Source organism: Bos taurus, chromosome 8, assembly GCF_002263795.3.
Source record: "Bos taurus isolate L1 Dominette 01449 registration number 42190680 breed Hereford chromosome 8, ARS-UCD2.0, whole genome shotgun sequence".
Lineage (NCBI taxonomy): Eukaryota > Metazoa > Chordata > Mammalia > Artiodactyla > Bovidae > Bos > Bos taurus.
The window spans coordinates 77,113,378-77,127,481 of NC_037335.1; the positions used below are offsets into that span (position 1 = coordinate 77,113,378).

The following is a 14,104-nucleotide window of genomic DNA, read 5'->3' on the forward strand; positions in this document are numbered from 1 at the left end:
GTGTCACTGAGGGCAGAGAGAATGGGGACTGCAGTGCAGAGGCTTCATACCCACCATAGGTCCACGCAGTCTTGCTGAAAGAACAGAACTATGATCAGGGAACAGCAACTAATTGGACTCCTTGCACTTGGAGAATGAGGATGATGAGTTGAGGACAACTAGGGAAAAGAGATGAAGCCAGAGCTCCTCTACACTCTACACTGAAAGTGAGACCAGTGTGTAGACTATACTGGCTTCACACCAGGGGCCAGGCGGGAAAGGTGGACAAGGGAGAGCAGATTCCAGCCAGTCACAGGAAAGAACCAAGTGAAACTCAGGGAGTCCCTCCTCCTCAACTCCATGTGATGCAATAAAGCTGCACAATGGAACACCACATACACTGGAGCCTATATTCGAGAAGCATGGGGAGGAAAAAATGGAATATTCTTATTCAAGAGAACTGAGAATTATTTGAAGGAAATGTCTAAACTATCAGAATAAGGTTTGAACAGATTGAATATTTGGTTAGTTCCTATGATATTTCCAGCAATTATTATGACATGGATTGGGCTGGGCAGGGTGGGAGGAGTATCATAAAGAACACGAGGCTACTATAGATTCAATAAAGAAATTTTCTATGCCCACTTGAGTTGAATTATGAGTGAATTTAGACCCTCTTATATTTACTAACCATTAATTTTTCATGCTTCCCTATTGTTTGTTCACAGCTGTAATTCAGCTCCTGTCACAGTCACAGTGACTTTAGGATGCTGAAATAAAGGCACCTTATACCAAGGCTGCCTCTCTACTATTCGTTTTTCTACACATGCTTTCAAAGTATGTAACAGGTGATCTAATTCCCTCTTCTGTATGTTGCTCTAGAAATTATTACCTTTACCATATATTGTAATCCCTAACATAATATTAAAATAGCTGTCTACCAGGTACTGTGCTATGCTTTTCACATCTATTTAATTATCCCATTTAACCCTCACAATAATCCTATGAAACAGATACCATTATAAATCCCATTTTACAGATGAGGAAATTGGTGCTTAGAGAAGTAAAAGTCCCATATCACACACTGATCCACAATTTCAGGGGTTCCCATATCTTTTCTTTACTATTTCAGTTAAGAACTGCTGCTCTAAGAAGAACCTATGCAGAAGTCCTAGTATTCACTGGAAATGGTTTAGTCAAGTGAAAAATGAAATGTTAGAAAGCTAGTTCCACAACAGCAAACAAGATGTCCCTTAGGACTCTGAGCAGATGCTGTTTTTGCATGAAGTAATAGAAATTTCAATATATCTTCAGGGAAGACTGTTTCTTTTCCTGGAATAGTGAGAGAGATGGCTAGAAGGAACAAAATTACCCCAGATAAGAAAGTGCTAAGTTTTAGTTACCAGAAGAGTTGCATTTCAGCAGACTATGTGTTCTACTCAAAAGCTTCTTTCTTTTCCCTAAACAAAGATTTAGAGAGTGCTATGTCTTGTTGGTTTAAGCCAGGGTTCATGAGAGATGAGAAGCTGAGACCCAAAGACCACAGGACTAAGAGGTGGGCCTGCTCCTCAGACTGGAGGAAGGACCGCAACACACAGACCAGGCTGTTGGCAATGAAACAAGAACTGACATCAGAAGATTCAGCCTGTACAGCTTTTTGGTTCACTGGATATGGGTAAGGAGGAAGACGACACAGTCAAGAATGATTGATAAATTTCTAGTCTACTCAACTGAATGCACTGAAATGTCATGTAAAGTACACTGGAAAACTTTACTTCCCCCCCATTAAGGGAGCAGGGAGGAAGAGTAGTGAGGAGATAAGAAAGATCCTGAATTCACCTATAAGTCAGTCAGGTCAGTTGCTCAGTCGTGTCCGACTCTTTGTGACCACATAGACTGCAGCACACAAGGCCTCCCTGTCCATCACCAACTCCCCGAGTTTACTCAAACTCACATCCATTGAGTTGGTGATGCCATCCAACCATCTCATCCTCTGTCGTCCCCTTCTCCTCCCACCTTCAATCTTTCCCAGCATCAGGGTCTTTCCCAGAGTCAGTTCTTCACATCAGGTGGCCAGAGTATTGGAGTTTCAGCGTCATCATCAGTCCTTCCAATGAATATTCAGGACTGACTTCCTTTAGGATGGACTTGATGGATCTCCTTGCTGTCCAAGGGACTCTCAAGAGTCCTTTCCAACACCACAGTTCAAAAGTATCAGTTCTTCAGTGCTCAGCTTTCTTTGTAGTCCAACTCTCATATCCATACATGACCACTGGAAAAACCACAGCTTTGACTAGACAGACCTTTGTTGGCAAAGTAATGTCTCTCCTTTTTAATATGCTGTCCAAGTTGGTCATAACTTTCCTTCCAAGAAGTGTCTTTTAATTTCATGGCTGCAATCACCATCTGCAGTGATTTTGGAGCCCCCCAAAATAAAGTCTGCCACTGTTTCCACTGTTTCCCCATCTATTTGCCATGAAGTGATGGGACCAGATGCCATGATCTTAGTTTTCTGAATGTTGAGCTTTAAGCCAACTTTTTCACTCTCCTCTTTCACTTTCATCAAGGGGCTCTTTAGTTCTTCTTTGCTTTCTGCCATAAGGGTGGTGTCGTCTACATATGTGAGGTTATTGATATTTCTCCTGGCAATCTTGATTCCAGTTTGTGCTTCATCCAGTCCAGCATTTCTCATGATGTACTCTGCATATAAGTTAAATAAGCAGGGTGACAATATACACCCTTGACATACTCCTTTCCCAATTTAGAAACAGTCTGTTGTTCCATGTGCAGTTCTAACTTGCTTCTTGACCTGCATACAGATTTCTCAGGAGGCAGGTCAGGTGGTCTGGTATTCCCATCTCTTAAAGAATTTTCCACAGTTTGTTGTGATCCACACAATCAAAGGCTTTGGTATTAAGTATTAAGAAGAGGTGGATGAATACACACAAGAACTATACATAAAAGATCTTCATGACCCAGATAATCACAATGGTATGATCACTCACCTAGAGCCAGACATCCTGGAATGCAAAGTCAAGTGGGCCTTACGAAGCATCACTATGAACAAAGCTAGTGGAGGTGATGGAATTCCAGCTGAACTATTTCAAATCCTAAAAGATGAGGCTGTGAAAGTGCTGTACTCAATATGCCAGCAAATTTGGAAAGCTCAGCAGTGACCACAGGACTGGAAAAGGTCAGTTTTCATTCCAATCCTAAAGAATAGCAATGCCGAAGAATGCTCAAACTACTGCACAATTGCACTCATCTCACACACTAGCAAAGTAATGCTCAAAATTCTCCAGGCCAGGTTTCAACAGTACGTGAACCGTGAACTTCCAGGTGTTCAAGCTGGATTTAGAAAAGGCAGAGGAACCAGAGATCAAATTGCCAACGTCCACTGGATCATCGAAAAAGCAAGAGAGTTCCAGAAAAACATCTACTTCTGCTTTGTTGACTAAGCCAAAGCCTTTGACTGTGTGGATCACCTATAAGACAACCCAATAAAGATGCCAATGGTTGGATGTGTGAATCCATAGCTCTAATGGTAAATCTGGTATTAAGGATTAAACCTGGGAGTTGTCAGAGTTAAACTGTAGTCATGGGAAAAGAGACACCCAGGCCAAAGTATGGAAAATAAAGAGGACATAGGCTAGAGTCTGGAGTAATTCCCGTAAGTAAAGAAACGATAGTGTAGGATAAGCTAGCAAAGACAAAGAACAAGCAATCAGAGAAGAAAAACAAGGTAAATATAACTTCACAAATGCAAAGGGGAAAATATCTCAAGATGGAGGAAGTACTTAACTATGTTGAATGCAATGTTAAGGACTTCAGTCACAGAGAGAGCACTGATGTTCTTCTCAAGAGCTTTGAAGTGAATGGTACAGCCAAGACCCAGAAACCAGGCTGGAGAAGACAAGAGAACAAATGAAAAGAAAAGAAACAGAATCAAATATAGTAAACTTTTCCAAGCAGTTTGGTTATAAAGAGAAGAAGAGAGAGAGACAGAAGTATAAAGTTGATGAAGAATAATTTTCAGATGAGAAAAATCTAAGCTGTTTAAAGAAAGAATCTAGCAGAAAAAGAAAAGCTGGAAATATAGGAACAGACAAAGACATAAATGAGATAAAGCATGTAAGTGCTTAGCACAGTATTGAATGAAGATAAATAATAAATTTTATTTATTTTCTATAAATAATAATTATCACAATATTAAGAATGAGTAACTCAAGAGTATTAAGAAAGCAATTCCATTTACAGTAACATCTAAAAGAATAAAATATCTGGGAATAAATTTAACCAAGAAGGTAAAAGACTAGCACACTAAAATTTTTAAAATACTATGAAAGAAATTAAAGAAGAAATGAAAAGACCACCCCAGGCTTCTCCCATGGCTGGGTGGTAGAGTCCACCTGCCAGTGCAGTAGACACAGGTTCAATTCCCAATTCAGGAAGATCTGACATGCTGTGGAGCAACGAAGCCCCTGCAGAACAACTACTGAGCCTGTGTTCTAGATCCCAGAAACTACAACAACTGAGCCCAAGCACTGCGACTAATGAAGCCCTTGTGCCAAGAGCCCTGCTCCCCAATAAGAGAAGCCACCGCAATGAGATGCCCGCTCATTGCAATGAAGAGTAGCCCTTCACTTACCACAACTACAGAAAAAACTCCAGAGCAATTAAGACTCAGCATAGCCAGAAAATGAAATAAATAAATAAATAAAATGGAGAAAATATTAAAAATAAAAAAATACACCCCATGCTCCTGGATAAGAAAACTTAATATTGCCATGATGCCAATACTACTCTTGAGACCTACACAGTCAACACAATCCGTATCAAAATTCCAATGACTTTTTTCCCAAAATGGAAAAGCTGACCCTTAAATTCATATGGAATTGCAAAGGTCCGAATAGCCAAAACAATGCTGGAAAAGTACAAAGTTGGAGGACTTAATTCCCAATTTCAAAATCTACTGCAAAGCTACTGTAAACAAAACAGTGTGTACTGGCACAAGGACAGACACAGAAACAAATGGAATAGAACTGAATGTTTAGAAACAAATTCATAGATCTATCGTCAACTGATTTTTGACAAGGGTACCAAGTCCATTCAACAGAAAAATAATTGTCTTTCAGTAGATGGTGCTGGATTTCCACATGCAAAAGAATGAAGGTGGTCCCCTACCTCACACCACATACAAAAATTAACTCAAAATGGCCCAAGGACCTAAACACAAGAGCTAAAACCATAAAACTCCAGAAGACAACACGGGGTGGGTAAGTCCTTATGACCTTAGATCTGGAAATGAATTCTTAGATATGACACTAAAAGCGCAAGTGAAAAAAAGGAACAGAAAAGCGCAAGTGAAAAAAAGGAAACAGATGAACTGGAACATCATAAAAATGTAAAACTTTGGCACATCAAAGAATATTATCAAGAAAATGCAAAGATAATCTACAGAATGGAAAAAACATATTTGGAAGTCATGTATCAAAGTTTAACGTCCAGAATAGAGTGAATTCCCACAACTCAGTAACAAAAGACAATCCAATGAAAAAAGACAACTTCAAAAGACTTTTCTCCAAAAAAGATATACAAATGGCCGATAAACACATGAAAAGATGCTCAATATCATTAGTCAATATGGAAATGCAAATCAAAATCATAATGACATTCCACTTCACATGTACTTGGATGACTATAACAAAAAAGAAACAGAAAATAACAAGTGTTGATGAAGATGAGAAGTCAGACCCCTCAAACATTGTTGGTAAGAATGTAAAATGGTGCTGTCACTATCAGAAACAGTTGGTAGTTTCTGAAAAAGCTAAGCACAGAATTAGCATATGACCCAGCAATTCCACATCAAGGTATTTCAAGTCCAAATTGAAAGCAGGGACTTGAACAGTTACTTCTATGCCAATGTTTATCACAGCACTATTCAACAGCCAAAAGGTAGAAACAACCCACGTGTCTATCAGATAAACGTAGAAAAAAAATGTTGTATATGCATGTAATGGAATATTACCCAGTCATAAAAAGGAATGAAGTTCTGATATATACTACAACATGGCTGAACCTTGAAAACTTTATGCTAAATGAAATAAGCCAGACACAGGACAGATATTGTATGATTTCACTTTTATAAGATGTTGAGAATAGGCAAATTCATAAATACAGAAGTAGATTAAGATTACCAGGTGCTGGGGGAAAGAGGGGGAAAAGGACTCACTGCTTAATGGTTACTGAAGGTGATGAAAAGGTTTAAAAAAAGATAAGGGACGATGGTTGCACAACACTGTGAATGTAATTAATGCCATTGAATTATATGCTTAAACAAGGTAAAAATGTTCAATTTCATATTATATTTTACCACAGTTTATAAAAATCAATAATGTAATATACCAAAACTCACTGAACTATACACTTTACATTGGTAAACTGCATGATATGTGAAGTATATCTCAATAAAAGTGTTTAAAAAAAAAATAAAGAATCAGTAACTTGGCTTAAATGCTCTTTAAGTTCCCTTCCGTGTCTAAATTCTGTCATTCTTTTTTCTAAGGTCTGAGAATATGTTACTTTCCTAAGTTTAAAATCTAGGAAACCTCCAATTACGTCCCAAACCTTTGGTTCGGCTTAACATTTCAATAGAACAGAGCCTGATACACAGTGCTAGATAAGTGTTCGTTATTGTTGTTATTATGATTATTATCAGCCTCCTTTTCTTCAGAAGAGCCCTACTGAGGCAAGTATGATAAGGATATTTAAGAATTAACAGACACAGAGAGGGTAAGTGATTTTCCCAATAAATGGTCTAGCCAAGAATGAGAGAGTTGGGATTTGAACACACACTAGCCAAGCTCCAGAGTCTGGGCTGATACCACTAGTTCCTCCCAGCCTACAACTGCTAGGCACACAGGTCTGACCACTTTTCTGCACACTAGGAATGAAATGGTACCATCATTTTTACCTTGTACTTTTTCCTATGCTGACACCTGGACAAGGCATGTCAAAGCACTTTGAAAATGGGAAATCCTAGTCAAATGTTAGATATTTTTTAGAAAGTCAGCTTCATAAATTGATGTTTTTGACAGCCTCAACTGAAGTTAAGGTCCTAGTTAGAGAAATTATCATTGCATTTTCTTTTGTGAAGTCAAAGCCTTCAAGACAGTACTCAGAATTCAATAAATAGCTTTTACTATGTAGATCAACAAAGTTTTAAGGTGAATGGGAACAGCAGCCAAGGACAGGCCAAGGTTAGATACCTCACAAGCCAACTGAATCAAGACCTTGGTTTCATTAGCTCTGAGCCATTGAACATTTCATATTATGCTTAGCAGGAAAGTATGACAATATTACTTTGATTTTTTGTTGATCCCGCTTAATTTCTGCATCCAGTTGTTTCCTTTTTTCGTTTTCTTCTCGAAGTCTTTTTTGCAGCTGTACCTTTTGATATTTCATGTGATCTACATTCTGCTCTAGTTCATTAGCACGTTTCTCATTTTGGATTGACAGTGATGCCAATTTCTTACTATTTTGATGCTTCTTCTGTAAGACCTGGATCACATGGAATATTTAAAAATAAAAAATTGCATTTCTCATATCCTTCCAGTGAACTTAAAACTTTTCATTTAATTACACATGTCATTTCAATATTTGGCAAAACCAATACAATACTGTAAAGTTTAAAAATAAAATAAAATTAAAAAAAAAAGAAACAAAGAAAAAAAATAAAATAAAATGAATTAAAATTATTTTTTTAATTTAAAAAATATTCAATTAAAATGTGAAAAATGCCTTTAAACAGTTTTTTATAATCTTTGAATATTTCATATCAGTTACATTATTTTTACTTTGAAATTTATTTCAACAATTTTAAGGGATTTCTATCATCTATTTGTGTATATATATTTGCAATATGTGAAACGTGATAGTCAAACTTGTATGCATTTCTTATTAATATACTTGATATTTCTACAAAAAAAAAATTACACATGTTGGCATTTCTTCCTAGATTTTAATTTATTCTTGACAGTTTCACAATTGTTTTCTATATTTCTACTTTTACAATCAGTCAACTATCATAATTTTCACAAGATGTAAAGAATGATGAACCTTCCTGGTGCTGGCAGCCAAATAGAACAAAACCAACATTGCTGCTTCTTTTTTTGAGTGTTTTAATTTAAAAATACTTTATGTACATAATAAAAATTAAAACAATACAAAACTGAACTTATATTTAAAAAGACTCTAATCTACCTGTCCTGCTTCCTGAAACAAAATTACCAATTTCTTAAGTATTCTTGAAGAAATAATTTATATGCATATAAATAACTTTATGTATATATATTCTAGGTAGACTATTCTCCACCTCCTTTTTTTTCTATATAATTTATCTTAGAGGTCTTTCCACATAGATTTGTTCTATATGACTGCATAGTATTCTATTGTACTCATATTTAAAATCCAGCTATAGCCTAAATCATTAATCCCTGAGTTAAAATGACCAGAAATTATACCATTTTCCCAGACAGTAACCGTTATAATTATTATTTTAATTATCATAAGTAAAGCTTTTGCTCTCTAGCAAAAGTTATCCATAGACAGCACTAAAAATCTGTGAACATCTGTGAAGAGCTTACTATATTAATATAAAATACCAGTGTTTCAATTTAATCTTGATCAAACAAACAGATTTGTATTAAATACTTTAGCATTGCACTAAGTACATCTTACATGAAATAAAGTTAAGGTGAGGTTATTTGTAAGTTATGTAGATTACAATTAATTATTTCTTTTATCTTGGCAATAAACTGCTGGGGGGAAAAAAAACACATTTTGTTTTAATTAAATTAAGTATTCACAGACGCATTGTAGCTTAGGAGCAGGGTTATTCAAAGGGTGGTCTGTGGACCAGTACCCGTCACAGACTGCGGTCAGCCTGCACCATGAAGGTCATTATTAGATTCAGCTGATGGTGTTTCCATGCAAGACTTTTTTTGATGAGGGAAGCTGTGCTCCTATTTACCTTTATCCCGCTGCAGACCAATAATGAATAATCTGCAGTGGACTGCTTTGAGTACTACTAGCTTGGATGCCACAGGACTCTGCAGTTTCCCAAGCCTGAATTTGGTCCCTGGTTTTGTCACTTATTTTTGACAGTAATTGCAATATTGGAGCAAAAATGTTAATATTAGTACTGTAGTGCCTTTTCCACATGATATTGAAAACATCAGTATAAGTACTGATAATCTTATTTACAAGTGAGATAGGTTGTCATTGTCTTTTGTGCTTATTCCACAGATGCTCAAATGTGGAATGTGTACTCTGTTAGCATTAAAATATTAATACAACATATAATGCTATATATATATCCAAAGGCAAAGAACACAGATTTCAGATTTTTTAATTAATACAAATTTAAGTTTTAAAAACTAAAATAACTTCATTATACCAATAAAACAACTAGTATTTCAATATTTTTAAATGGTATGAACTGTTAGTGTACCAAAAACCACTTTTATCATCACAATTATATGACGATGAGTAAGTTATTTTACCTTCATAAACCTGTTTCCTCATTTGTAAGCGTGTAAAAATACACACTTCAAAGGATTAAATAATGATTAAATAATACATATAAAACATCTTGTGTGTATAGAGCACTTTGTAGACACTTAACTATCACCCTCCTTCTTCTCCCTACCACCATCCTTGTCATCTTGAGCATCCGCAGCTGTGCATGTATATGGCAAAGGTACAGAAATTTCTACAACTACAAGGGAAACTTATTTCAGTCCTTGGCCTATCAGAATTTCTTTTGAACTTAAGTAAGTTCTTTCCTTTCCTTATCAGTACTTTCAGCAGAAAAAGTTACACAACAAGAAACATGGAAAACAAAAAAGGACATGATAATTCACAAACACTGTAAATAATCCTTCATGTAATCTTTTAATCTCAATCATAAAAATAATCTTTGCTAAATCCACAAATAAGGCTTAAGCTATAGATTTATATGGCAAATATAATAACCTCCATAGGAAAATAATAATTTTGGCTATAACCTACTTAGAAAAATAATAATTTTGGCTATCTCAAGAAAATTGGGAAAAAACACAAACACATGAAGACTAAACAATGTGCTACTAAGCAACCAAGAGGCCAACAAAGAAAAGAATCAAAAGTACCTTGAGACAAATGAAAATGGAAACACAACTGTCCAAAATCTATGGGACACAGCAAAAGCAGTTTTAAGAGGCAAGTGGACAGTGATACAGGCTTACATCAAGAAACATGAAAATCTCAAATAAACAATCTTCTAACATTACACCTAAAAAAACTAGGAAAAGAACAAGCAAAGCCAAGAGTTAGTAGAAAAAAGAAAATAATAAAGATCAGAGTAGAAATAAATGAAATAGAGACTAAAAGAAAACAACAGAAAAGATCAATACTAAGAGCTGGTTCTTTGAAAAGATAAATAAAATTGACAAGTTAGCCAGGCTCAGCAAGAAAAAAAGAGATAAAATCAGAAAGGAAAGAGAATTTGTTTCTGAATTTGTATTGTGATGCCACAGAAATGCTGTGGTATAAAGAGTCTTCAGAGTCCCTTGGACAGCAAGGAGAGCCAAGCAGTTCATCCTAAAGGTAATCAGTCCTGAATATTCATTGGAAGGCCTGATGCTGAAGCTGAAACTCCAATACTGTGCCTACCTGATGCGAAGAACTGACTCACTGGAAAAGACTCTGATGCTGGGAAAGATTGAAGGTGGGAGGAGAAGGGGACGATAGATGAGATGGTTGGATGGCATCGCCAACTCAATGAACATGAGTTTGAGTAAATGCTGGGAGTTGGTGATGGACAGGGAGGCACAGCGTGCTGCAGACCATGGGGTAGCAAAGAGTCGGATATGACTGAGCAACTGAACTGATCTGAACCACAGAAATACAAAGGATCATAACGGACTATGATCAATAATTATAAACCAAAAAATTGGATAACCTAGAAGAAATGGATAAATTCCTAGATACCTACAATCTTCCAGGACTGAATTATGAAGAAATAGAGAAGCTCAGTAGATTGATTACCACGAGACTGGTTCTTGTTGATTTTGAGTATAAAAATTACTATCAGTACTAAAAGTAGGATATAAACCTATGAAATTATTAATTTCATAATAATCACAAAGGAAAATTCTTAATTGTTTTGTTCTATTAATGTTTTGTTAAAATGAGTACTTTGTTAGATATCATAGCCTTAATTTAAGTGGCTGAGAAATAAAAAAGAATTGATCCCAAGACTCTCTGAGGTGAACTGCTAAGGGAAAATATGTATTCAAAAGGAAAGTGCAAAGTGTCAAGTCATGTTATTTTAACTTGGTGTTGACTTGAGGGCTACTTAAGTAAAAAGAACCTTTAATGGCAACATCCATATATTTGAGGTAGCATTAAAAACTCTAGAAGGAGGGACTCTTGCTCTATTCACTTTTGCATCCCCATCTAGAATAGAACCTGGTACACAGGAGGTGTGCAATGAACACTTATCTTGTTTAAAGAATATAACTGTGGCTTTTTCGGTAAGCGGCCTGAGGTGACCCCTAAAAATGGTGCGCTGTTCACTTGACCCAGAAAACCCCACAAAATCATGCAAATCAAGAGGTTCAAATCTTCGTGTTCGCTTTAAGAACACTCGTGAAACTGCCCAGGCCATAAGGGTATGCATATCCGAAAAGCCACCAAGTACCTGAAGGATGTCACTTTAAAGAAGCAATGTGTGCCATTCCGTCGTTACAACAGTGGAGTTGGTAGGTGTGCACAGGCCAAAGAGTGGGGCTGGACGCAGGGTCGGTGGCCCAAAAAGAGTGCTGAATTTTTACTACGCATGCGCAGAAATGCAGAGAGTAACGCTGAACTTAAGGGCTTAGATGTAGATTCTCTGGTCATGGAGCACATCCAAGTGAACAAAGCCCCCAAGATGCAGCGCAGGACTTACAGAGCTCACGGTCGGATGAGCCCCTACAGGAGCTCTCCCTGCCACACTGAGAGGATCCTTTCTGAAAAAGAACAGATTGTTCCTAAACCAGAAGAGGAGGTTGCACAGAAGAAAAAGATATCCCAGAAGAAACTGAAGAAACAAAAACTTATGGCCCAGGAATAAATGCCGCAAAAAATAAATGCAAATAAAAGTAAAAAAAAAAAAAAGAAAGAAAATAACTGTGGCACAGTTAAAAAACAGACAACTAATGCGCTGACTAGGTTGACTACAATTTCATTCTACCTACAGTGGAAACAATATGAAAGCAACAGATTATGAATCAAAAGAAATGGAAAAGGCATTTTAGCAAATTCACTATAAGCAGACTAACAAAGCACTCTGACCATACCAAAAGCATTTGGGAATAACTTCATACACAGTAACTCTCTGTAATGGAGTATTTCTCATAGAATATAAGTCTTTAGCTATGTTTGAGGTTGTAGCAAAGTCCAGCATTAGGAAATTAAGAATAAGATGCAGTAATACTCGGTAGGCTTCCCTGGTGGCTCAGAGGTTAAAGCATCTGCCTCCAATGTGGGAGACCCGGGTTTGATCCCTGGGTCGGAAAGATCCCCTGGAGAAGGAAATGGTAATCCACTCCAGTATTCTTGCCTGGAGAATCCCATGGATGGAGAAGCCTGGTAGGCTATAGTCCATGGGGTCGCAAAGAGTCAGACACGACTGAGCGACTTCAACAAGCACAACTAGTATTCAATTATTAACCTTTCTTAAACCAATCACTTATAATTTCAGTAAACTATCTAAAAGGTATCATTGTTGAATGTCAAGAAAGTGCTATATACATACCAGATATTTTATATATGATTATTTAATCATTAGTTAATTTTTATCCTTCAGAAAATAACACTATTTCTGTGGTTATCTTCATTTATAATCATGTAGTTTTGATAAAAAGGTTAAAATACACTTCTTGAATGAAGAAATATACTACACAGACAAACTATGCAAACCCACCAGCATACTGGAAAAGAAAGCTTGCCTTCCAGTTCTTCCAGTAAAAACTGAATCCTACTTCTTTCCTAACTGGGTATAAGAATCCTCAAAAGCAGGAAGCCTTAAATAAGTTTTCTCAATTACATTTTTTAAATTACCTGGACTCTTAGCTTAGCGGCATCCATCTTTCTACGAAATTCCTTCTGTAATTTTACCTTCAAAGCAACATCAGAAAGATCTTTGTTTTCCAGTTCCTGTAGTTGCTTTTCTGTTTCAGTTAATTCCACTTTTGCCTGTTCTGCTTCATGTTCAAGTTTTGTTACTTTCAGAGAATACTGCTTGCTTACGGACTTGGCATCATTACCTTCATGATAATAATAATAGTAATAACAATTGTAAATTATGTTTAAAAACTAAGTAAAACACCAAAAACATAAAATTTCCCTACTCTTAAAATGCTGGCCATGTAACTATTTAAGGCATAGCATTAAAAATCTAGCTGTCCCTTCACATTCCAAACACAACTTGTCATCTGGCCTCTTGAGAATTAGACCCTTAATGACTGTCCCCATCTGGTGCCATTCAATCTTCTTTCTGGTTCATCTTTTGTTCTGAATTTGCAGTTTACCTATGCAGGCATCAAACTCCAGTTAGAAAGGTATTTGGGGTGACTCTTCGGCCCCTGGCTTACTATAATTTGTCTTCCTACTACTGATAATCTATCTCTGAATTCTCTTTTTTTCACTATTATGAAAATTTTTCAACATACCAAAAGTAGGAGAATAATCCTGATAATGAATCTCCATCACCCAGATTCAAGAGTTACCAAGATTTTGCCACTGCTTTTTCATCTATGCCTTTTTTCTTCTTTAATTTACTTAAAACTTTAAAACAATTCCAGATGTCATAACATTACCTATATATATTAATACTTTAACAAGCACTTATACAGAATATGGAAATAACCAAAAAGTCATTATCATACCAACAATGTTAATACCTACCAGTCCCTATTCAGACTTTCCCAATGGTTTCAAAATGTCTTACAATTAGCCTATTTTTTTTTTAATTAGTCTATTTTAATCACAATCCAAATAAGGTCACAATACATCTTATTGTTATATTTCTTAAGAATCC

General features: G+C 36.3%; 1 protein-coding gene and 1 pseudogene across 7 annotated transcripts in view; one reads left to right on the forward strand and one right to left on the reverse strand.

Annotated features, from left to right (window-relative positions):
* The window catches only part of KIF27 (kinesin family member 27), a 94,680-nt gene that overhangs the window by 31,741 nt on the left and 48,835 nt on the right, over nucleotides 1–14,104 (reverse strand). For all 7 annotated transcript variants that reach the window (XM_015472622.3, XM_005210336.5, XM_015472619.3 and 4 more), the window contains 2 exons: nucleotides 13,126–13,331; nucleotides 7,342–7,539 (listed from right to left, as the gene is read on the reverse strand). In XM_015472622.3, the coding sequence (XP_015328108.2) occupies nucleotides 7,342–7,539; nucleotides 13,126–13,331 (404 nt within the window). The remainder of the gene's footprint in view (nucleotides 1–7,341; nucleotides 7,540–13,125; nucleotides 13,332–14,104) is intronic.
* On the forward strand, nucleotides 11,558–12,192 carry LOC107132713 (large ribosomal subunit protein uL22-like; annotated as a pseudogene).